Source organism: Polypterus senegalus, chromosome 18, assembly GCF_016835505.1.
Source record: "Polypterus senegalus isolate Bchr_013 chromosome 18, ASM1683550v1, whole genome shotgun sequence".
Taxonomy (NCBI): Eukaryota; Metazoa; Chordata; class Cladistia; order Polypteriformes; family Polypteridae; genus Polypterus; species Polypterus senegalus.
This window is the reverse complement of record NC_053171.1, coordinates 56,180,318-56,206,864: the sequence shown is the minus strand read 5'-3', so window position 1 is coordinate 56,206,864 and position 26,547 is coordinate 56,180,318. Positions and strand designations below refer to the sequence as shown.

The 26,547-nt window shown below is 40.1% G+C and overlaps 1 protein-coding gene across 1 annotated transcript in view; it reads right to left on the bottom strand.

Annotated features, from left to right (window-relative positions):
* Positions 1–26,547, bottom strand: part of LOC120518683 (tetratricopeptide repeat protein 9A) — a 41,182-nt gene that overhangs the window by 4,790 nt on the left and 9,845 nt on the right. Inside the window, exon 2 of the mRNA XM_039741602.1 lies at positions 7,332–7,514. Coding sequence (XP_039597536.1) covers positions 7,332–7,514 — 183 coding nt within the window. The remainder of the gene's footprint in view (positions 1–7,331; positions 7,515–26,547) is intronic.

Sequence of the window (26,547 nt, the reverse complement as noted above, 5' to 3'; positions counted from 1 at the left end):
CTCCTTTGTGCAAAGACTAATAGAAGGGGCACTGCTACAGCCCTACAAAGTGACCTCCAGCTGGCTACTGATGTGCATGTTTCTGCCAGAACTGTGCCAGATGTCCTCTAGTGGGACCTGTGTAGCTTGATTGGCATTCGCCAGGGAATACCACAAGTGGCAGCTTCACTATTAGCACCCTGGTCTCTTCGCAGATGAGAGCAGGTTCACAAAGAGCAAATGTGACAGATGTGAAAGAGTCTGGAGACAACATGGTGAACGTTACACAGCCTGCAGCAAAATCAAGCATGACTGGTTTGGCAGGGGAGTCAGTGATGGTCTGGGGATGCAGATCCTCGGTGGGTTGCGCAGACCTCCAAATGCTAAGCAACAGTACCCTGAATGCTGTTAGAGCCACTGTCAGACCTTACGCTGGTGCAGTACAATACCAGGCCTCGTTTGGCCAGAGTGTGTAGGCAGTTCCTGGATGACAAAGACATTGATGCCATTGACAGGCCCGCATGTTCGCCAGATCTGAATCCAATTAAGAATTTATGGGACAATGTGTATTGGTGCATCTGACATCGCCAAATAGTGCCACAAACTGCCCAGGAGTTCGCTGATGCCCTGATTCAGGTCCTGGAAGAGGTCCCCAAGGATCATTAGGAGCTGCCGTAATGAAATTCACACAAACTGGATCAGCCTTTGATTTCAATTTTTGACTTTGATTTTTAGTGTGATGTTGAATCAGCCCTCAATAGGTTGGTGATTTTGGTTTCCAATTCTGTTGCTTCATTTTATTCTCAATGAATTACACAGCATTACTCAGTCAAGATTTTCCACTTGAATATTTTGTTCATTGAGATCTGATGTGCGATTTAAGTGTTCCTTTAATTTTTTGGAGCAGATTACTATGCCATTTTATATAAGGGACTTGGATTTTGTGGATTCATAGAAAGTCCTGGAACCAATCCCCTGCAGATACAGAAGGCTGACTGTACTGTGTATTTGTTTGTGTATTTGTCTGTAAATGTTAACAGCAATCCATACTTGTGTGTAGAAAACCACTACAGTAAAAAGCATTTATCAGATGCTAAATCAGATCAGATTCCAGCAGATTTGTGGCCTCTTTACCCCTCAGGGGCTGCAGTACGATTCTGGGGCAGGTGAGAGCAGAACACCATGGACTTGAAGGCTTGTGCATTTGTTCTTTTTACTCAATAAAATTGTGTAGAAGATCAATACACCTGAGTCTGACAGAACAGCTGGTTGTCTTCATGTTACCGACCTTACGGGACACTTTGGTTGCCACTGATTATGCAAGCCTAAAGGGGGGGAAATGGCACTAATAAATAAATAGCATATGCAAAAGATTATCTTTATTAAATGTCTCAGGAGTCAACAATTACTGCTTGATTTCCCAAATCTCTTTAATGAACTTTGCAAGTTAAAAACAAAAAAAAATTTACAAAGCAAGTCTAGGAAAAGATTTTTGACACCGGAGTGGAAAAATGTTGTCACCGTTTTAAATCTGCTGCTGTTCTTTTGTTTATTGTCTAGAGTGGTGGCTTTGGCTAGGACCGCTGCCAAAGGAAGAACCAAGAATAGAACAAGATAGTGCTGTGGGGGCAATGAATGCACAGTGGCAGGGCGTGGTACTGATTCATACTCCTCAATGTAAATAATGTGGATTACAGCTTAACAACCTGACTTTAAAAATATGCAAAATATCTCGGCCTACACTCAAATATGTGACAAGTGCAGATTGAAGGGGTGCTCACGAGCTGTCTCTGATCCCAAGTAAACATCCAAGAGGCAAAGTTTTGCCTTCAGCAATGAAAATGGCTGCTAAGAGCTGTGGTCTGAAGTTGGTCTGGGCATCTCATGGTGGCAACCCTAGGACCCGATGATGGACACCAGAGGTGACAGAAGCTGGCAGACTGAAGAAAGTGGCTTTCAGAGAAATGCTTTCTGTAGGATCTCCTGAAACAGTAGAGACCAGACAGGCTAAGAGAACTGCTGCAAAAGGGGTTTGTGGAATCAAAAGCTCAAGAATGGGAGAAGTCGGGAAGGGCCATTTTTGGAGACTGTGGTGTGACCTTGAGATTGTTCTTGGCAAACTGTTCAGCGCCTTAGGAGGGGAAGGCATGAATTTCCTCAGACAGTATTAAACATGGATGGAGAGGTGCTGATGTCTTATGTACAAAATTGTCAAGTAATGAAAGGAACCCTTTGAGGAACTCCTCACCCCACTGCGCAATCTTCTTACCAGGAGGCAGCATTGGACATGTCCAGTTTTGCTGAAGTCATTGTGGTGTTCCGAGGACTACATACTGCTAAGGCTGCTGGGGTCGATGAAATCCGACTGGAGAGGTAGACATCTCCATGTGGACATGGAGGGTAGATAAAGCACCCTTGGAATGGAAGACTGGAGTGTTGGTCCCCCTGTTTAGGTCTTGGAGGGACAAATCTATCTGATGGTTGAGCCAAAGATACAGGAGGAACAATGTGGATTCCATCCTGGCCGGGGAACAGTAGACTAGCCGTTCTCCCTGCCACATTTGCTGGAGGGTGCATAAAAGCGTGATAACCCAGTCTACATGTGCTTTGTAGATAATAATAATAATAATACATTTTATTTATATAGCATCTTTCACATGCTCAAGGCACTTCACGGAGTCTTAGAAAAAAACAGCAGGGTATATGTAACATTGGATACAAATGTTTTCCTGAAAAGAACAATGAAACAGATAACAAAGCATTAAATAGAATAAAGGACAATAAACCAGAGTAAAATACTAAATTCAATACTAAAAGAAAAACCTAATAAATAACCTAATTTGTGATATAACAGACACAAAAATTATCCTGAGCACCTGGACAGAGAGGTAAACTGAAAGAAAGGGCAGAATGTTAAGCTAAAAGCCTTCCTAAAGAGATGTTTTAAGTTTTTTTTTTAGAAGAATGAATGGAGTCGGCTGATCTAATTAATTTCATCACAAGTAGACGCAAAGCTCTTTATCAAGAAACTTTTGCCTTCTGTATGGAAAAAATTAAACAAGACTTGCATAGATGGTCAACCCTTCATCTTACTTTAGCTGGAAGAATTAACACTGTTAAGATGAATATCCTTCCGAAGCTTCTCTTTTTATTTCAAAACATTCCAATATACATTAATAAATCATTTTTTAAGAAATTAGATTCAACAATAACCTCATTTATTTGGAATTCAAAACATCCACGCATCAAAAGAGCGACTCTACAAAGACAAAAGGCAGAAGGCGGCATGGCTCTACCTAACTTCCAGTTTTATTACTGGGCAGCAAATATTCAGGCGATAAGAACCTGGACACAAACAGAAGAACATACACAGGCATGGACCGCAATAGAAGTAAAATCCTGCAGTACTTCTTTGTATTCCTTGCTCTGCGCTCCAATAAACACACGTTATCGGCAATACACTAATAACCCAATTGTGCTCCACTCACTTAGAATCTGGAACCAATGTAGAAAGCATTTTAAGACGGAGAAGCTTCTATCTGTGGCACCCCTGCAAGAGAACCACCTCTTTCAACCTTCACAAACATATGCAGTTTTTAATATCTGGAAAAAATTTGGAATTAACTTGCTTAGAGATCTTTATATAGACACGTCTTTGCATCCTATGAACAATTACATTCCAAATTTAACATTCCAGCTACACATTTCCTTCACTATCTTCAAATCAGGAACTTTGTTAAACAGAACCTTCCAGATTTTCCTCATCTTGCACCCTCACCCATGCTGGAAAAAGTATTGCTCAATCTCAAGGACTTAGACTCCATCTCTACAATATATAAAATCATTTTACAATCCCTCCCTTTCAAAGATCCAAGAGGACACTAGGAAAACGATCTCTCAATTAATATATCAGAAAAGGAGTGGAAAGTAGCAATGCAGAGAATTCACTCGAGCTCCATATGCGCAAAGCATACAATTATACAACTCAAAATTATTTATCGAGCACATCTGTCTTGACTAAAACTCTCCAAAATGTTTACAGGGCATGATCCAACCTGCGAACGTTGCAACCAAGTCCCAGCCTCACTAGGTCACATGTTCTGGGCCTGCACCAAATTAACATTATTCTGGACAAAAATTTTTAATTACCTCTCAGACCGCCTTGGACTCTCAATCCCTCCTAACCCATTAACAGCTGTGTTTGGTGTTCTTCCAGAGGGGCTTAAAGTGGAGAAGGACAAACAAATTGTGATTGCATTCACTACACTGTTGGCACGCAGACTTATTCTGATAAACTGGAAGAACCCAAACTCTCTTCTTTTAAGTCAGTGGGAAACCAATGTGTTATATTATTTGAAATTGGAAAAAATCAAATACTCAGAGGATCCGTACAGACGTTTTTCAAAACATGGCACGATCTGATCAGTAATATTTTAAAATAAGTTCATGAAGCACAGAGAATTTATTAATTTAGGTATGTTTACAAGCCTTAAATTTTATGCTGTTTGGCTTGCTGTCTCTCTCAGGGGTGGGGATCGATCTCTTCTTAACTCAATTTTTCTTTTTGTAAAAACTTGATTGCTTTGTATGGATTGCAATAAAATGAATAAAAATATTAAAAAAAAATTAATTTCAGAATGTTATTTCAAAGTCTGGGTGCTATGGAGCTGAAGGCCCTGCTGTCACCCATAGAGTGCAGGTTAGTGTGAGGCACAACAAGATTACCAGAATCAGAGGACATTAGTAGGTGAACAGGAGCCTAGTGCTTTAGAAGGTCACTGATGTAGTTCAGTGCAAGGACATTTAAAGCTTTGTAGGTTATTAATAGAATTTTATATTCAATCCTGTAAGGCACAGGGAGCCAGTGAAGGCGAAGCAGGATGGCTGTAATGTGCTCACTGTTGCTGGTTCGAGTTAGGACTCTTGAAGCAGAGTTTTGAATCAACTGGAGCTGTGATATAAGATTAGAAGGGGCATCTGCCAGCAGCAAGTTACAATAATCGATGCGGGATGTGATAAAAGCATGGACAAGTCGCTCAGTATTAGAAATGGAGAGGAATGAGCGAACACAGGATATGTTATGGAGGTGAAAAGAAGAAAGTTTCTTAATGTGGTTTATGTGGGCAGAATAAGAAAGGGAGGAATCAAAAATGACACCAAGATTCCTTGTGCCAGAAGAAGGTCTGATGAGATCACCGTTAAGAGTGACTGGGAAGGAGCTCATTTTATTAAGTTGCACTTTAGTGCCAACTTGTAGGAGTTCAGATTTGGAAAATGCATATGACCATGACATGTGTTGTTGGAGTTGTTGTAGGAATACGAAGTAACAAGCTAAGAATGCATGATTAGCCTCTCCTCTGCATTCTGGGGGGTCGGTTTAAGGCACCAGCATGTAAGCCCTTACCTCTCAACTCCAGTCTCAATAGGTATATGGCTCAAAGATGAATATAGGCCCCAGGCAAGAACATACTCTAGTGTCCCTTGGAACCATTTCTGGAGTCTTGGGTATTGTGTAGAATCCCTGATACAATACATAAATAGCTACTACTAGTGGTTCTTGGTGCTCGTGAGCTTTCATTGCACCATAGCTGTACACTGGTAAAGTTTAGCCTCCAGTGTCTTCATTTTTTTAGTCACAAGAGACCATCTATTAAACACTCCACTCTAATCTGCAACAGGTCGGATGGTGGAGTCTCCCTCCCTGATTTTAAATTATACCATCTTGCTTTTACTTTAAGACCAGTCCTGAGCTGGATCTGCCCATCCTTAGCATCCTCATTCCTGGTTTTCTATAGGAACAAAATATATTTTATCCCATTGCTCAACCTCATTTCCGTTTCTAATAAATTAAACTTCCTTTTTCCTATTGTTAGCCCAATTGTATCCTAACCCATTCAGATTAAAAGGTTTGTTGCAAAACTGATCTACTGCCAAGACGGCACCTCCACACTCTTTTATTCTGCAATTCTGCCCTGAATATCAGAGGTTGTCCAATTTCCTCCTCCCCTTGGTGTCAGTCTGGTATGTTGGTGCTGGGAGATGTATTTAAGGAGTCGGAGTGTTGATTTAGGCCATCTATCTCTCCACTTCCCCTCTTCCTATTCATCTCTACTCTAATCTTCTCTGCTTCCTCTTCTGTAAAGCATCCCTCAAAACTCTCCCAGTCATGTCTAGTTCGCTGAAAAACCTTTCTCCATCGTTTGTGGCAAACTGTTTTTGAAAATATATTTGATTTTGAATTTTGAAAAAATGCTCTTAAAATACTAATCAGCAGAACACAAATTAAATTTGCCCATAGACTGTACCCTTCCCACTGGAGACATCATGCAATGGGCTATGTCATTTTCACCCCCTTACAGTTCCTCAATCCCTCTCTATGATTCTTTCTTTCCCGATTCCTTTGTCCCCTCATGTTTTTCTCCAGGATGTTTCTTCTGTTTCCTCACTATCCACTTCTCTGCAACAGCTGAAGTTTTTAATGGCTGCTATCATCTTTATATATATAAAATCCAACATCTGCCTGTATGTCTGTCCACTTTTCACAAGAGATCTACTTAAAGGATTTAGATTGGGTTTTTTTTCTATAATTTGCTTGACCATTCCAGTTGATTTTGCGACTTCTTTCATTGTGTTATGTATCATAGTTCACTTGCAGTACCGATTTATTTGTGCAAATCGGAGAGACATGCACCAGCCCAGGGGAAAGGGGCAGGGCCCTCCTCACTCATGAGCCAGCCTCGGGCGTTTCTTACTTCTGCTTAGCTAGGGAAAGAGAGAACTACTTAATGGATTTAGATCGGGTTTTACTCTATAATTTGCTTTAACACTCCGCTCGATTTTGCGACTTCACTCATTCCACTAAGAATCATAGTTTGCTTACATGAACGATATATTTGTGCTAATTCGTAACAGAGCCTGCAGACCGAGGCGAAGGGGAAGCGTGACATCACGAGTGGGGAGCCAGGCAGAGCCTCCTCTCATTGTCCTGTTTCACTACTACACGGGTGGAGCCACAGGGGATGGCTAATTGTAGATATGTTGCTTTTAGCCTCTCATTGCAAACCTCTTGATCTTATCATGCAATCTGGAAGTCTTCATTTTATAATCTTAACCTTCTAGAAATTTACATTTTATCCCTGATCAATGACTCTTCGAGGTCTGCTGTCCACAGCTGGACTCATGCTGTTCAGTTGGTCAGGAACAGGATGCGGGCTGCTTCTCGCAGCAGTTTCTCCTGTCCAGCTTTCCTTTTTTTGTGCTAGGTACCTGCCAACTGTTTTTGTTGTGTACCTTTTCATTTTAGCAATAAAAATTTCATCACAAAAACAAAATTGAAATGATCTGAAACTGACCTGTAGGTTTCTGCTTCTTGGCCTTCTTTAGGTAGATCATGGCCTTTTCATAGTTGTTCAAGTGATAGTAGGCCACTCCTGTGCGGTACAATGCCTGAAAGTTCTCTTCTTCAATCACTAGCACTTTAAGACAATACTCCTTTACACGTTCATAGTTGACCAACTCCATTTGCAGCATACAAGCTGAGGGGAGAAAGCAGAAATGGGTTACAGTAAGTCCAGACAAATTCCATTCTGAGTGTGTGTTTGCAAGTCCACTTTGTTCGTAAGTCCAGTAAAGTTAGCCTTGGAACCCAATGAACACAATGCAAACCTCAACTCCTATAGCAAACATCTACAGCTCTTTGAACATAAGAAGATACTTTTATAAATTAACATTTGTATTTTGTTACAGATTTCTTGTGTATTTTAAAAATAATAAAGTTATTTTTTGTTTCCTTTGTTCTCTGTCAGCTGATATCACTGTTTATGCTATCAGGTAGCCTACATATGCAGAACTAACCTACCTCTCTTCAACTCCTATCGATCTGTACTGTACAGTACACTAAGTGTTTTAAAACTTAATAGTTGTATTTTAATTATAGATTTGTACTGCATTTTAACAACTAAAAGTTATTTTTGTTGTCAGTAACCGCTAGTGAACGAGCCTTCCTGATTGTCTTTAAGTCCACTTCCGACCTCCATGCACAAAGTTAGCAATCAGATGGCATTATCACTCAACACTTACTGTCCATCACTTAATATTGATGCCTGGTAAGTGAAGGTTCATGGAAGGATTTGAAGCAAGGACAAAAAATATGTTAAGAGTATAGTAGGACAAGTCGATGAGAACAAGCTGCTCACAAGATCCAGCCAAAGGTCCTTATTGCGCCTGTGCTCCACCACGCTATTTGCTTTTGTATGTTAATGTGGTTCTCTCTCAACGAGTTTCCAACTGTATCCCCATGTTCTTGTTGTACCCACTTAATTATGGCCATCTTGGGCTTGAAATAAAGCACATTAACTCAACATAAACAGAGATATAGCGAAAAGCACACCCACTTGCAGAGGATTCACACACGTGACTGAGAATTTGAACAATAATGGTGTGGGTTTTAAACTCCACCTAGCGACAGACACACAATCTAACTAAAATTTGAAATTATGCTAAAACTGTTAGTTTTTCACTTATTTAAATAATTTTTAATGTATTGGACATGCACGTTCGCATCTTTGAAAGTTCATAACTTGAAGATTCATATGTGAGGGCTTCCTGTTTACTGAAAACCAAGCATCTCTTTTCTGACCAGCTCAGGATCTTGAGAATTTGGTGCCCATCCCAATTGCACTACAAATGAGCTCTGAGCAGAGCACTCCAGTGAAACACACCCACTCACTGGTAATGGCTCAATTTTGTGCTTTTGATAACAAAATGGAAAGCCATGCAAATGGAGACTTCCCACTGGCTTCATTCATCTCCTCATCACACGCAGGGTTTTTATTCTTGTGGCACCCAAATAGTCTGTTTTTGAATTGTTTTACTGAATGAACGTGCCAGCCTTAAACATGCCATTCTGGTGATTTGTTATGAATATCACAAAGAGCAGAGAGTCGCCTTGTACCTGGAGTTTACAACACTCATCCCTCAAGTGATGATAGAAACAAATCGCCACTCCTAAAAGCTGATTTATACTTAAGCTTACGACTTAGCCATGTGTGTTACGCCACCAAGGGCCATTTATGTGCTGCAGGCACATGTCTGAACACTTGTTGGCAGTGTTTATAACAGTGCAAGAAAACAAAATGAACCATTAAGATGTAGGTGAGTTTTTGCCCTCCAAGACCACCACTAATCTTAATATACATTCACCAGCTTCCAAACTGATGTTAGAACCAAGAAGTGGCTGCCATCTGATTGTCTTTGTAGTATTGTCATCAAGTATCATATAAATGCTGCTCACAATCACCTAAAGATATGGGCATGCACAGCGTCTCACTTTGGCTGCCCAGACCCCTTTCATTTGCCTCTGCATTTTGAAGCAAGGATTCTACTTTGTCTGATTTCCCTTTTATGCGAAGCTGAAGACTTTTACTAGTTTCAAGTAGGTGAGCTGGCAGGCTACTTTTTTCACTAATATGCATGTCCATTCATTTTTCTAAGGCCTTAAGCTTTTCTTCCTGCACCATGATGAATTTTTATGCAAACACTAAACCTCGATGGAATATGTCCAGCTTGCTGTCAAAAAGAGTTTGCCAAGCTAGTGGGCCTCTCTTTCCAATTACTGTTTTTAAAACCCTTTTTAAATTAAATAACAAGGCATCACTAGTTCAAGTTCAAGTTCAATTTCCCTGTTTCACCCATTTTAATGCTGCGATTGCATGACTTTCTATGCAAATCAGCAATCCAGTGTCTTGTAGGCCACAAATCATGTACTGCACGGGTCTCCAACTCCAGTTCTGGGACCTTATGTATAAACGGTGAGTACGCACAAAAATGTTGCGTAAGCCCGTTTCCACGCTCAAATTGCAATGAAGAAAACCTAAACTTGCCGTAAAGCCAGGCACATTTTCACAGTAGCTAAATGCTTGGCGATGCAAGTTCTCCACTAGGTTTTGGAAACTGGCGGCACCCAACGTCAAAGCAGTGCTACTGTTCCAGTGTGGTTTCCCTTTCTTTTTTAGATCCACATCCCTGACGCGGCTTTATAAATACACTGAAATTAACCGCATATTGTTTATTAGTTTAATGTATCTGATTGTAATTAACCTGTAACAATATAATGGTCCACAGAATGATCAAACTACTCTAAATACCATAACTGCTTTAGCGTTGTTACTCTCACTGCACCTTCTTCTTCTTCCAGCTGCTCCTATTAGGGGTTGCCACAGCGGATCATCGTTTTCCATATTACTCTCACTGCACCACTTGGAGTATTTATATCACTGAATCTGAGTGTGGAATCACAGCTTTGCAGCAGCTAATTGGAAAAAGAATTATCGGTATACAGCATCAAGCACAACCTGCCTCAGCCATGCTGCCTATTTAAACTGCTCTCACACGGCAAACGCTTCAAAGCCTTTCCTGTACGGACCTTGCGGTTCAGGAACAGTTTCATCCTAAGAACTATAAACGCACTCAATCAGTCCATCAAGTGCTCCTTGTAGAACTGTTTGTACATATTAGTACAATCATCTCACAGTAAACTTGCAATACAGTTATAATATTGCACATAAAGTGCGTATTTACATAGGATGACGATATCATTTTTAAGATGAAATGCAGCAAAACATGTATATTATATTATACAGATAAAACTTTAACTTAATTTAAATAATCTATATTGTTAATAATGAAACATGTGAGGACACGGTGTTGCAGCGCTAGCGAGCTGGTGCTGGCACGACACTGGAAGGATAGATGGATATAATAACTAAACATGCACTACAAAGATATTTCAATGTTCCTTAAAAGTTTTGAAGAATCTGCGTTCTAAGCTTACGGATGGTTTAACGTCTATTACAGAGCTGATTGTGTGGCGATTGGGTATTTGGAGAAAGAAAAGTAAGAATAGGAATTGGGGGTTAGTACGTTTGAAAGAGACAGTACTGCTGCAATAAATTATTTCATTGAAGGTCGCGTATGGCACAGCAAGCACCTTTCGTGAGACATGAACAATCACTGCGCCACCGTGTTTCCATGTTTAAAATATGCTTTAACTCCTATCATCATGAAAATGATATGACATATAAAACTCAGTATTTTAATTATTCAGAGAGCTGTAATATCACGAATGTAATGGAATCTGTGTACTGTCGGAGGAAGAGAAAGCCCAGAAGCACATAGTGATTCACACACATAGAGCACATAGAAGATCAAATACAAAACAAAGCATTTAACGTGCTACTTTAGTTATGATGGGATTTGAGAAACTAGTAAATTAAACGATTTAAAGATGAAGTTTATGATGTTCTACTTTAATGACAAAATAAACTACGTGATTAAAGTGGAAATTTCAAGATTAAAGTTGACATTTCGTGCTGTTTTTCCCCACTGTGTGCCTTTTTTTTCTCTGTACCCTAATAAGCTTTCATATGACAATCAGATGGTGGGATACGACTCGCCTTTTCACGGCGACTTTGAGGAGTTTCTACTACAGTATATAAACATCGTGGAGCCCAGGCGGGATGCCCAGGAGGACCAGAGGAGGGCTTGTACCTCCTCCAGACCGCGAGGGGGCGTCCGTCCTGGTTACGCTGGTGGCCTCGGGTAGAGGGCATGGAAGCCCAGCCCTGTAGGGGCCCGTGGTCACCGCCAGGCGCCGCCCCACTGCCTGAACAGCCCTGGAGCCCAGCACTTCCGCCACACCAGGAAGTGCTGGGGGGAAGACGACAGGGGACACCCGGACGGCTTCCGGGTGCGCAGCCGGCACTTCCGCCACACAAGGGCGTGTCTGCTGAGGAGTACCGGGAAGCAGCTGGAGCCCATCCGGGTTCCCATAGAAGGGGCAGCCTCCCAGCAGTCGTGAGTGGATGTCGGGTGGAAGTGGACAGAGCTGGAGAGAGAACGGGAGGCGGTCAAGAGAGAAAGGCACAAAGGACTGTGTGGCCTGGACAATTGGGGGATCGGTGCAAGAGGCACTGGGGTTTGTGCACGTGATTGTAAAATAATTATTGTAAATAAACAGTGTGTGGTGGAGCCAACGATGTCCGTCTGTGTCCGGGCCAGCGTTCACAACATGAATAACAAGAAAGGGGGTCAGAAAGAAACGGAAAGAAAACCTAAAACTACACCCAAGTCTAGACAGATATCAAGCCCAGGTGCAAGGTATGGCCTTTCAAAGACTGACCTTGAACAGGCAGGCAAAAGCACAGATTTCCCAGGACCCCGCTCCACAGCATCATCTCCAGTCGAGAACGAAAATGGGGGCGAAGGCAAGTGATGCAGGTCACGATAGCTCACCAATTCCAGAAGATCACTTAAAACTAGAGATGGCCTTGCGATCTGCACATTCATCTACTCATCGCGAGACAGACGCATCGGCTGTAACGGGGGTTGCCACTTCACCCGCAGAGCACGAAAGTCAAAACAATTTGTCCGAACTGAAGGAAATGATCAGAACAGTGGCCATGGCCATAAACGAGCTTAAGAAAGACATTCAGAAAAATATGAAGAAAGAAATAAATTACTTTTTTGAATAATGATAGTGAGTTGCATCCCGGCATGGCATGGCAAGAAGATATTACCTACTGTCTGATCCGCTTGCAACGATACAGTACCATAATTATACATCCTTTTCTCTTCTCAGCCACTTTTTGTTTTATGTTTTAATTACAATTACATGCGTATGTGTGGAAGAAATTAAAGTAGTTTTTTTTTTTTTTTAACTATTGTAAAAGGAGTCTGTTTAACATCATACCCTTGATTTATTGTTATTGTAATTATCGCATCAGGGTTTACTATGCTTATCCAGGGCCATTTTTAACACCATCCCCTGGGTTTAATGTCTTAATATTTCAAGACTGTTGAAGATTATATTGTATGCTTATAGTATCTAGATTTTATCAGCAATAGATATCTCTACTTTTAATCCTCAAACGCCAGTGCTGGGGGCTTGTTTTGTTTTGGACGTGCTCTGTCTTTAGGTATGTCAGAGGACTGGGACTTTGTGAAGTGGGGTCCAGCCTCACGTGGGGAGGCAAAATGGAGGGGGTGGGGGGATAAGGGGGGAGAGAAAGAGAGCAAGCTATACCTAATCTATCCTATTAATCCTTATAATTATAACATCCAACGTAACAATAGCCTGCATCGCAATAACTCGTGGGAAAACTGGAAATTAATGTTAAAGCTGTGTCACTTCCAGTTAAGACTACAAAATGACATCAAAAATTCAGAATCAATGTCTCCATGATGGGACAGTTAACTTTGTGAGCTGGAATGTTAAAGGCCTGAATCACGAATTAAAGAGAAAGAAAGTATTCTCTCATCTAACAGGTCTAAACGCTAAAATAGTATTTTTACAGGAGACCCACTTATTAAGCAAGGATCAGTTTTGGTTGCAGAAAGACTGGACTGGCCGAATGTTCCATTCCAGCTTTACAAAGAAAACTAGAGGTGTGGGAATTCTCATACATAAAACAGTCTCCTTTGTGGTATCAGATGTAGTATCTGATCCTTAAGGGAGATATGTGATTGTCATGGGCAACTTATTTAACTGTAAAGTGATTTTGATAAATGTTTATGCACCCAATGTCGATGATAGGAATTCATGCAAAATGTATTTGCATCCATTCCCAATGTGAACACTCATTAAATTATAATGGCTGAGGACTTTAATTGTGTTTTAAATCCACTCTTAGATAGGTATCCTGTCACAGGGGGGATGACATCTAACACTGCAAAGATAATTACAAAGTTTATAGCTGACCACAACTTATCAGACCCTAGAGTTTCTAAACCCAAACTCAAGAAAATATTCCTTCTACTCACCAGTGCATTATTGCTACTCAAGAACTGATTATTTCTTTATAGATAATAATTTCTTGCCTATGATTAAATCTTGCAAGTACAACGCTATTGTTATTTCCGACCATGCCCCTCTGATCTTTTGAGTTAAAATTATTATGCCCCACATACTCATCTCGCAGATGGCGTCTTAACCCGCTTCTATTAGTAGACAAGAACTGTACTGAATTTATATCCAAACAAACAGTTTCTTCCTAGAGACAAATACATCCTCAGAGGTCTCTGCAGGAATACTCTGGGAAACTCTAAAGGCCTTCTTAAGAGGACAGATTATTTCATATCTTTCCCACAGAAATAAATTAGAAACCAAGAAGGTATCAGAGCTAACCAGTGAAATTACTAGAATAGATCAAGAACATGCCAGGTGTCCAAGTGAGGCTCTTCATAGGAAAAGGCAGGCTCTGCATTCAGAGCTCAACCTCTTAACAACCAAAGAAACTGAACAACTCTTTTTTAACTCAAGACATCATTACTATGAACATGGAGAGAAAGCTAATAAGCTCTTAGCTCAACAAATCCACAAGCAAGAAGTTCGCAATGCAATCCCAGCAATCACCAACACGAACGGAGATAAAATCATTGACCGTATAAATATAATGCACACATTCAGAGACTACTATAAATCTTTATATTCTACTGAGTTCAAAGAAGACAACACACAATCTAATGCATTTCTGGATACATTACAGATACCACAAATAGATACTTTTATTGCAGAGGAATTGGATAAACCTCTGGTGCTATCAGAATTGCTAGATGCTATAAAGTCACTTCAAAGCGGGAAAGCAGCAGGCCCTGCTGGCTACCCTGTCAAATTTTATAAGAAATTCTCCACTCAGCTAGCTCCCCTCCTATTAGCAACATTTACAGAAGCTAGAGACAATCAAATTCCACCTCAAACTTTTCACCAAGCATTAATCACCGTCTTCCCTAAACAAAATAAGGACTTATTACAATGTGTATCATACCGACCAATTTCACTTCTAAATAATGATGTTAAGATACTCTCCAAGGTCCTAGCTAGAAGGATGGAGAAAGTGCTGCCTTCGGTAATATCTCACTTAGCTTCCAATCTCCGATGCCTGATTAATGTAATATATTCACCTGCAAAGTCAAACACCCCTGAGATATTATTATCGTTGGATGCAGAAAAAGTATTTGATATGATTGAATGGAACTACCTTTTCACTACATTAGAGAAATTTGGGTTTGTTAAGATGAATATCCTTCCTAAGCTTCTCTTTTTATTTCAAAACTTTCCAATATACATCAATAAATCATTCTGTAAGCAATTAGATTCAACCATAACCTAATTTATTTGGAACTTAAAACACCCACGTATGCAAAGAGTGACTCTACACATACCTAAGGCAGAAGGTGGCATGGCTCTACCTTACTTTCAGTTTTATTACTGGGCAGCAAACATACACTATAAAAACCTGGACACAAGTAGATGAACATACACAGGCTTGGTCAGCAATAGAAATAAAATCCTGCAGTACTTCTTTATATTCCCTGCGTTGTGCCCCAGTAAATGCAAGTTATCGGCAATATACTAACAACCCAATTGTCATTAACTCAACCAGAATATGGAACCAATGTAGGAAGGATTTTAAGATGGAGAATCTTTTATCTGTGGCACCTCTGCATGAGAACCACCTTTTTCAACTCTTACAAACATATGCAGTCTTTAATATCTGGAAAACATTTGGAATTAAATTGCTTAGAGATCTTTATACAGACAACATCTTTGCATCCTATGAACAATTACATTCCAAATTTAATTTTCCAGCAACACATTTCTTTCATTACCTTCAAATTAGAAACTATGTTAAATAGAACCTGCCCGATTTTCCTCATCTCCCACCTTCCTCTATACTGGAAAAAATATTGCTGGTTTTGAGGACTCAGACAGCATTTCTGCAATATATAAAATTATTTTACAGTCCCTCCTTTTCAAAGATCCAAGAGGACAGTGGGAAAAGGATCTCTCACTCAACATTATTAAAAAAGGAGTGGAAGGTAGCAATGCAGAGAATTCACTCGAACTCCATATGCAGCAAGCATACAATTATTCAACTCAAAATTATATATTGAGCACATCTGTCTCGCTTAAAATTGTCCAAAATATTTCCAGGGCAAGATCCAACCTGCAAACGCTGCATTCAAGTTCCAGTCTCACTGGGTGACATGTTTTGGGCCTGTGCCAAATTAACATCATTCTGGACCAAAATCTTTAAATGCCTTTCAGACAGCCTTGGTGTCACAATCCCTTCTAACCCATTAACAGCTGTGTTTGGTGTTCTTCCAGATGGGTTTAAAATGGAGAAGGACAAACAAACTGTGATTGCCTTTACTTCACTTTCGGCACGCAGACTTATTTTGCTAAACTGGAAGAATCCTAACTCTCCTCTTTTAAGTCAGTGGGTAACTGATGTTTTACATTATTTGAAATTGGAAAAAATCAAATTCTCATTTAGAGGACCTGTGCAAAACGTTTTCAAAACCTGGCAGGATATAATCAATAATATTTCAGAATAAGCTCATAAAGCACTGAGGAAGTAGATTCTCTTCCCATTTCTTTTCCTTCTCCATTTATCTTTATCCGCCTATTAAACTCATCAATTTATTTATTTGTACTAGCTTTAAGTTTTATTCCATTGGCCATGCTCGGTTGCTCGGGGTTTGATTTGTTTTCAATTCTATTTTTTGTAAAAATTGATCTATTTGTATGGAATGACTACAATAAAATCAATAAAATAAATAAAAAGACTTAGGCTCCTTAATTATTTCTTTTTCCTCAATTAGCAACCAAGCAATATTAAGACACAGATTGAACCAACACATAAACAACAACCTGTGTCCATCAAACAATAACTGAAAACAAAGAAAGGTGAAGGCCTCACTAATGTTGATCTGCTCAGGTCCACAAAACATTTTGACAGCACTCTTAAAAAAGAAAATCAACAGTTTTGGAAATGTCTGCCATAGCAGAATGAGCACCATGGAAATAAATAACATGTTTAATTAGCAACAAAAATCGGCTTCAAGTTAAGAAACTGAATGGAATGAAGCTGGTTGGAGTTTGAGGCCAAAACTTAGTTATTTAGCTCTTGGCTCACTTCACATCAAATTTATGTTTAGGTGCCATTTAAGGAAAAAAGAATCAATTCCGTGGTCAGAGTCTCAAGAAAAGTCAATTAAAATAAAGGGAAATAGTTAATTAGCAGCAAAAACTGGTCACTAATTAAGAAAAGAGTTGGAATGAAAACTTGCAGCTACAGTAGCTCTCCAGGACTGGAGTTGGAGACCCCTAATCTAATGTATGTGCCTGTGAATGCTTGATTCTGCTTGTTTTATTCTGCACTTTCTGAGTGTATTTTAACTCTTAGAGTTACCTTTGAAAAAGTCATTTCAGTGTTGACTCTGCCCGCACAGGCAATGCCATAATAATGTTGATAAATAATAATCAATATAATGCCACCCAGGAGGACAGCATAATAATGTGGGATGTGAAAAAGAAATTTTTAACTTCCCAGCAATACCAGTCATTAATCCAATAATTCTGCAAGGCTTCAAGTTTATTTATGTTGCCTTTCTCTGTTGTAGGTATCTAGCCATTAGAATTATATCAAGATAACTGAAGCCCACTTGTTTTTAGAAACAGAATAACACAATCTATTAATAAACACACGGATTATAGAAGTACGATAACTGCAAATGTATGAGGGGGGAGTCAAGCTAAAGTTAGAAAATGGGATTTATCAGAAAATGGAATGAACCTTAACAAAACTGATGCTGTCATTTCTAACTTTAGCTTGACTCCCCCTCGTATATTAACATATAAGACTGCACGGAGACAGACTAGACAGACAAACCTACAGTATAACATATAGGCTGACTGTTTACTGATATTTAGAGTTCGACTTTATCTTGGCACAGATTTACAGTGCAAAGTCTTTATGGATGATGTCCGACGTTGTGTGGACTTCTTCCTTTGTTGCTGCTCCAAGTTCAAGTAGAGGATTCTTCATGCATTTGATGCCCTCTTTCTCTTTGCTGTGTGATTCTTGTCAGTGCTGTATTGCTGCTTCCTATGCTTGCCTTCTGCTGTCTTTTGCCACTTCAGACGGAAAAGGCCCAAGAGTTTAGATGCTGAAGTCCCCTTCTTGAAGCAATGGCTGCTCCTCAGCCTTCAGACTGGTCCACTATTTAGTGTGGCAAACTGGATCTCAGCTCTCGGCTCACAAAGTGAAGGGTTTGTTGGTTTCGCTTCTCCAAGGAAGCACGGCTCATAGCTTTTAGGTTAAGAAATCAGGATTCAGATGTTTTCAGTCATTTTTCAGAGAGGGTGTCCAGAGAGAACCCCTGAACTTCTCTTAGCATGCTGTTCTCTCCCCTCTTTGCTTCTTCCTTGAGAGATGGGGTGCATGCAGCCTTAAAGGAAGAGTGAACCTTCTCCTGATGGATTAACGTCACTACCAGTTACAAAACCAGTGTCTTCTAACAGGTCAGTTCTTTTGTCCATCTTCGTTGCCATTCTTTGAAGGCCTTTGAATACGTCTATTTTGCGCCTTCCGTCTCAAGAGGTCTGCAGAGGATCCTCAGGATTGATGTCAGTTCACTACTAATTTAAACTTTGTAATCAAGTCTAGGCAGATCCTGACACAAGCTGGAGTTCAGTCACTTAGTTTGAAATGCAAGTTGAGGAAGGGGCAGCTGGATGCCTGCATCCCTGTAAAATGTGTTTTCTTAACAGGCCTAGTGTGCCACAAAAGCCTAGTAGAATGAGCAATGTTTGCATGTTGAAACAGTAAGTACACCTTACATTTATCACTAGCCTGAATACCTAAAGTTGGAATCGGGTGTACCAGATGAAGTGTAAATGAGTAGAGCATCACTGGAGAGGAACCTGACCTCTTAGTGAAACCTCAGACATTTAGTTTGGTCGGCTCTTTGTTGCTGAACTGTGCGTTATCACCACGCCTAAGCAAAAGAGTTTTCTGAGGCTTTCTGAAGAAGTTTATACAGTAGATACCCAGGAGTCTAGGAAGAGATTTCAAAACCTCTCCAAACAACTGGAAATCAGCTATTCCATTGCTCAGACGTTCATCTACAAGTGAAGAAGATTTCAAACAGCTGCTTACTTGTTCAGGCCATGCTGCCCCAACCTGAGAGCAGAGCACAAGATGCTTAAAGAAATCTGTAAGAAGTCCAGAATTTCACCACAAGACCTACAGCTCACCCTTGCCACTGTTGATGTCAAAGTCTACCACTAGAAAGCGACTGCACAAATTACCAGGGAGGAGTGTCTTGATGAAACCATAAACAATGTCAGGGCAAGGCTAAAGCTTTATCATGAATGTCTAGGCAAAGACCAGGGGCCTCATGCATAACTGCATGCATAGAATTCACACTATAACATGGCGTATGCACAAAAGTGGAAATGTGTGTACCCACAAAATAATTCAGATGCATAAATCTGTGAGAACGCCAACTTCCACGTCCTTCTGCTACATAAATCCCGGTCAGCGTGAAAAGTAATGCATGCGCCTGCTGCCACTCCTTAACTCCTCCCAGAATTATGCCTCTTTGAATATGCAAATGAATTTAAATAGCCCTTAAGCTCAGCATTCTGTGAGGCAAAGGCAAAGGCAAAAGCCAATGGGAAAATAGTACATTTTTCCTTGCCTCCACTTGGTATTTGCTGAAATTCTTCTATTTGTTGGTTTAAACAGTGGTATAAACAACAAAAGGAAGTTGATCGAGTGACATAGAGTGTCGGAGAAACTCGAAAGCTCAAGTTCACAAAGTCGCACAATAAAAAAAATGTTGTCAGATATCAAAGTCGCCGTGAAAAGGCAAGTTGTAACCCACCGTCTGAGTGTCATATGAAAGATTATTAGGGTACAGAGAAAAAAAAAATAGGCACACAGTGGGGAAAAAAGCTCAAAATGTCAACTTTAATCTCGAAATTTCCACTTTAATTACGTAGTTCATTTTGTCATTAAAGTAGAACATCATAAACTTCATATTTAAATCATTTAATTTACTAGTTTCTCAAATCTCATTGTAACTAAAGGTGCGCCTTAAATGCTTTGATTTGTATTTGATCTTCTTTGTGCTCTATGTATGTGAATCACTACATGCTTTCGGGCTTTCTCTTCCTCCGACAGGACACAGAATCCATTACATTTGTGATGTTACAGCTCTCTGAATAATTAAAATACTGAGATGTATACTTGATATCATTGTCATGATGATAGGAGTTAAAGCATGTTATTAAACATGGGAACACGGTGGCGCAGTGATAGTGATGAGCTGGCACCCCGTCCAGAGATTGTTCCTGCCTCACGCAACATGCTTGCTGCGCCATGTGCGACCTTCAATGAAATTATTTATTGCAGCAGTACTGTCTCTTTCAAACGTGCTAACCCCCAATTCCTGTCCTTACTTTTCTTTCTCCAAGTAACCAATCACCACACAATCAGCTCTGTAGTAGACATTAAGCCATCTGTAAGCTTAGAAGGAAAGGCTCTGAAGCGTTTTCCGTATGAGAGCAGTTCAAATTAGGCAGCATGGCTGAGGCAGCATGTGCTTGATGCTGTATACCGATAATTCTCTTTCCGATCAGCTGCTGTACGGCTGTGATTCCACACTCGGATACAGTGATAAAAATGCTCAGAGTGGTGCAGTGAGAGTAATTTGGAAAAAGATGATCCGCTGTGGCAACCCCTAAAGGGAGCAGCTGAAAGAAGAAGAAGTAGGTGCAATGAAAGCAACAACACTAAAGCAGATAAGGTAATTGGAATAGTTTGACCATTCCATGGACCATTATATTGTTACAGGTTAATTACAATCAGATGCCTTAAACTAATAAACAATATGCGGTTAATTTTAGTGTAATTGATAAAGCTGCGTCAGGGATGTGGAAAGGGAAACCACACAGGAAGAGTAGCACTGCTTTGACGCTGGGTGCAGCCAGATTGCAAAACCGAACGGAGAACTTGCGTACACCTGGGTTTGAGCTATCTTGAAAATGTGCATGGCTTTACGCCAAGTTTAGTTTTTATACATCGCGATGTGAGTGTAGAAACGGAAGTACGCAACATTTTTGTGCATACGCACCGTTTATACATGAGGCCCCAGGACTTCTAGAACAATGGGCCATGGACAGCCAAAGCAGAGATACAGTTATTAGGCCACAGAACATGAAAATATGTTTGGTAAAAACCAAAGACAGCATTTGTCCACAAGAACCTGATGCCAGCTGTAATGCATGGTGGTTGAAATATTCTAGTTTGGGGCTGCTTTGCTGCATTACGGCCTGGGTAGCAGACCATCACAGAACCAATAGGAATTTTTTTTATTGTACCATAGGATGCTTGAGGATAATGTGAGCCCATCTGTCAGAAGGTCGAGGCAACCAAAGGTCAGAATGACAATAAGTCTAAACATACCAGTAAACAACAACAACAACATTTATTTATATATTGTATTTTCATACAAATAATGTAGCTCAAAGTGCTTTACATGATGAAGAAAGCGAAAAAAGACAAAATAAGTACCAAGGAATGGCTGAAAGGAACGAAATTGAGAGTCAAAGCTTGGATCTGAATCCCATGGATGCTGGGTGGGATGGAGGTGGGGTTGGGGCATTGTAAATGGGCATCATATGCAAGACACCCCTCAAACCTCACACATTCTGCATTATAGAATGGGAAAACCTTTCTCTCTGTGAATTTCCCCTTGGGATTAATAAAGTATCTATCTATCTATCAGTCGATGTTAGAGATTTCTAGACAGTTAGAGGAAATGGTGACTTGAGGGAGCAATACTAGCTAGTAGAGCCCAGGGTGGGCATACTTTTTCCACAAATGCATAAGGCATATCTGATCATGCTTCACTGAATACATTACTGCCATGACAAACTTTCATTGTTTTTTTTTTCATTCCTTCACTTGTATCTAATGATGTTTAAATAAGGATCAAATCTTAATATACCCACAAATGTTAAAAAAGAAAGAAAGTTTTGTGGAGTGTACTTTTGCACAAGGCTGTATGTATGTATGTATGTATATATGTGTGTGTATCATCCTCTTTAATAAAACCCTTGTGTGCGTCCAGGTGTCCGTGTGTGTGTGTCTTCTGGTGAAGTGATGCATGCTGGGCCACACAGCACGTGTTCAGTCTCTTCCTGTGCATTCCCTGTGCAGAGAGAGAGAGAGACAGATACACACACAGGCACGCACGAGTCACGCACACACACAGGCGCGCGCGAGTCACATACACACAGGCGTGCATGCGTCACACACACGCACAGGCGCGCACGCGAGTCATGCACACACACACAGGCACACGCGAGTCACACACACACACAGGTGCACGTGCGTCTCACACACACACACACACACAGGCGCGCGGTGTCCGTGTGTGTGTCTCCTGGTGAAGTGCGTATGCGCGGGGCCACACAGCACGTGTTCAGTCTCTTCCTGTGCATTCCCTGTGCAGAGAGAGACACACACACACACACACACACACACACACACGGCACACAGACACAGACACACACACACACACAGGCGAGAGACAGACACACACACACACGCGTGCATTGTTGCAATGTTACTTTTCTTGGTTGTTTATTAAATTACAGATTTTTCAAATGTCCATTTTTTTCCCCTGTGCTTGGTTTTTAGCAAGAGGGTCATAAGGCTATAGCGCAAATTCTTGCAGTGTTAGTTTTCTCTGTTGTTCAAGGTTTTTTTAGTGTTATTCAATGTTTTTACATTTAGTTTACTACTACGCTGTGCTTTCTATGGTATAGTTAACTACTGTATATTTGTGCTTAAAAACTAAAAAAAATATATATTTACATACAGTTCATATGGTCTGGAATGGATTAATTGTATTTACATACAATCCTATGGGGGAAATTACTTCGGTTCACGACCAAATCGGGTTACAAGCAGAGTTTTGGAACGAATTATGGTCGTGAACCGTGAACTGTCAGACAAAATTACAGGCATTTCACGGAAATACAAACCAGTATTACTGAGAGAGAAAATTAAAGGCACACAATACAGTGACACATATTACAGCCACATACAAGGTCCCTTGCCATTTAATATAGACTGTTCATACAAATGTTTATGCACTACTGTTCTACCGCCCGTTATTTTAACGGGCTTAATGTCTAGTATATGGTGCTGGGCGATATGGCGATATATATCGTGGGGACGATAGAAAAGTGTCTATCGTCCTATTTCTCTTCTATCGTTTCTATCGTTTCTAACCTAATTTTATCAATTACTAAAGAAAATATTGCATTAAATAGGCTATGACAAATGAATGATAATGTCTTGTAGCTATGCAATGCATACTCTACCCTTTATATAAGTGATAATCAAGAATAAAAATGAACTTTTTCGCAAAGAAACTCCATCTTGTGGTTTTGTGACAGTTCAGTTAAATGTCACTTCAAAATAAAGTTGCAAAAAAAAGTATGCAATGATATTTTTGTCAAACTTTTCAGAGAATAACTGGAAACGTACTTTATTGTGGGTGTTATATCGTGATATATATCGTTATTGTGATATAAAATAATCCATATCGTGATATATGATTTTTCCATATCGCCCAGCACTACTAGTATATATATATATATATATACTGCTCAAAAAAATAAAAGGAACCCTTTTTAATCCGAGTGTACCATCAAGTCAATGAAACTTGTTGGCTATTGATCTGGTCAGTTAAGTAGCAGAGGGGGCTGTTAATCAGTTTCAGCTGCTTTGGTGCACTAGAGGGGCAACAATGAGACGACCCCCAAAACAAGAATGGTTTAACAGGTGGAGGTCATTGACATCTTTTCTGACTATTTTGTCACTAGTTTTGCATTTGGCTATGGTCAGTGTCACTACTGGTAGCATGAGGCGATACCTGGACCCTACAGAGCTGGCACAGGTAGTCCTACTTCTACAGGATGGTACATCAATATGTGCCATTGCCAGAAGGTCAGTGTCTCCCAGCACAGTCTCAAGGGCATGGAGGAGATTGCAGAAGACAGGCAGTTACTCTAGGAGAGCTGCAAAGGGCCCCTAGTAGAAGGCCCTTAATCCATCAGCAGGACCGACTGGTATCTGCTCCTTTGGGCATTGAGGAACAGGATGAGCACTGCCAGAGCCCTGAAAAATGACCTCCCAGGACACCATCTGTTGTCTCATTACGAGCATGACCCACCACCCTGCCGTGTATTGCCAGGCATGCATATAAACACATGGGGGCCATACAAACTACTGAGCACAATTTGGAGTTGCTGCAATGAAATTTTGGCAAAATTAACTTGCCTGCCTGCCGCATAATTTTTTTCCCTTTGTATTTCAGGGTGTTTTTGAATTCAGCCCTCTGTAGGTTGATCATTTTCACGTCCATCAAACGATATGGCATCCTTTCATTCCGAACACATTATCCAGTCCATATCAGTATAGACAGCTAGTAGGATTTTTTTACCATTGAGATCTGATGTGTTTTCAAAGTGTTCCTTTAATTTTTTTGAGCAGTTATATATATGGCTTATGGCAGCAGACTCTGGACAAACCAACATATTAATTCTGTTAGACCTCAGTGCAGCATTTGACACTGTCAGACATGACATTCTACTGTCCAGAATGGAGAACATGCTGGGTACTCTGGCACTGCCCTCCAGTGGTTCAAATCCTATCTGACCGATAGGCAAGAGTTTGTTAGTCTTCGCAACAGCAGATGCAGCTCAGTGCCAGTCACACAAGGAGTTCCTCAGGGCTCTGTCCTCGGCCCTCTTCTCTTCTGTATTTATATGCTTCTTCTTGGCCATATTATTCATAGCTATGGACTGGGTTATCATTTTTACGCAGATGACAGTCAACTCTGTCAATATCAAAAGGGCAACTTCATCACAGTTTTCTCAGCTCACAACTTTCACAAAGTTCACAACTGAAATTAAAACCTAGATGGAGCTCTTTAAAATTAAATTGCAACAAAACTGAACTCCTGCAAATTGGGACAAAAGCGCTACTTAAGAAAATGAGCTCCTTCCCAGTCACTTTGACAGTGATCTCATCAGACCTTCTTCTGATGCAAGGAATCTTGGTGTCATTTTTGATTCCTCCCTTTCTTATTCCTCCCACATAAGCCACATTAAGAAACTTTCTTACTTTCACTTCCGCAGCATATCCTGTGTTCGCTCGTTCCTCTCCTTTTCTAATGCTGAGAAACTTGTCCATGCTTTTATCACATCCCGCATCGATTATTGTAATTCCCTACTGGCAGGTGCCCCTTCTAATCTTATATCACAGCTCCAGCTTATTCAAAACTCAGCTACGAGTCCTGACATGAACCAGCAACAGTGAGCACATCACACCCATCCTGCTTCACCTTCACTGGCTCCCTGTCCCTGTGGATTGAATATAAAATTCTATTAATAACCTACAAAGCTTTAAATGGCCTTGCACCGGACTACATCAGTGACCTTCTAAAGCACTAGGCTCCTGTTCACCTACTAAGGTCCGCTGATTCTGGTAATCTTGTTGTGCCCCACACTAACCTGCACTCTATGGGTGATAGCAGGGCCTTCAGCTCCATAGCACCCAGACTTTGAAATGACATCCCGAAATTAATTAGATCAGCTGACTCCATACATTCTTTTACAAAACAACTTAAAACTCATCTGTTTAGGAAGGCTTTTAACTTAACTTAACATTCTGCCCTTTCTTTCAGTTTACTTCTCTGTCCAGGTGCTCAGGATAATTTGTGTGTGTGTTATATCACAAATTAGGTTATTTGTTAGGTTTTTCTTTTAGTATTGACTTAGTATTTTACTCTGGTTTATTGTCCTTTATTCTATTTAATGCTTTATCATCTGTTTCATTGTTCTATTCAGGAAAACATTTGTATCCAATGTTACATATACCCTGCTGTTTTTTAAGACTCTGTGAAGCACCTTGAGCATGGGAAAGGCGCTATATAAATAAAATGTATTATTATCATAATTATTAGTATTGTACATATATACAGTCATGTCCATTAGTATTTGGACAGTGACAAAATGTTCATAATTTTGTCTCTGTATGCCACCACAGTGGATTTGAGAATTTACTACTATTATATATACTATAATTTTTATATAGTATAGTACAGTATAGTATAAATAATTATTCTAAATAATATATATATGTGTGTAATTTTTATGTGTATATATATATATATATATATATATATATATATATATATATATATAAAATAAAATATATTGTATATGGTTGTGTCTCGCTCAGTGATGGTGGATGGTTCCGGCTATAGCGTTGTTAGTCGATTTCATTGTTAAGCCCGGTAGCGTATATTTAGGGGTCAGGTGTGTGTCCTTCTATGTCTGATGTCATTTCCGCCTTACTGACTTTGAATTCAAGGTATCGTGTCTGCGTTGTTGCATTCTGTGTGCAGTGAAAACCAAGCCGAGCAACAGCAACATACAAGGGCCTGCCTCTGTGTCCTTTTTGCGGCAGTGACCCATGAAGTATACACTTGACCTGCCCTAAGCTAACATAACCAAAATATATACATCACATAAATTATTATTCAAATACAATAATAGTATTACATTCATAAATATATTAATACTGTAATACAACTGCTTACAATGGCATTTTGATGCTATTCGATTTCATTCATTGTATC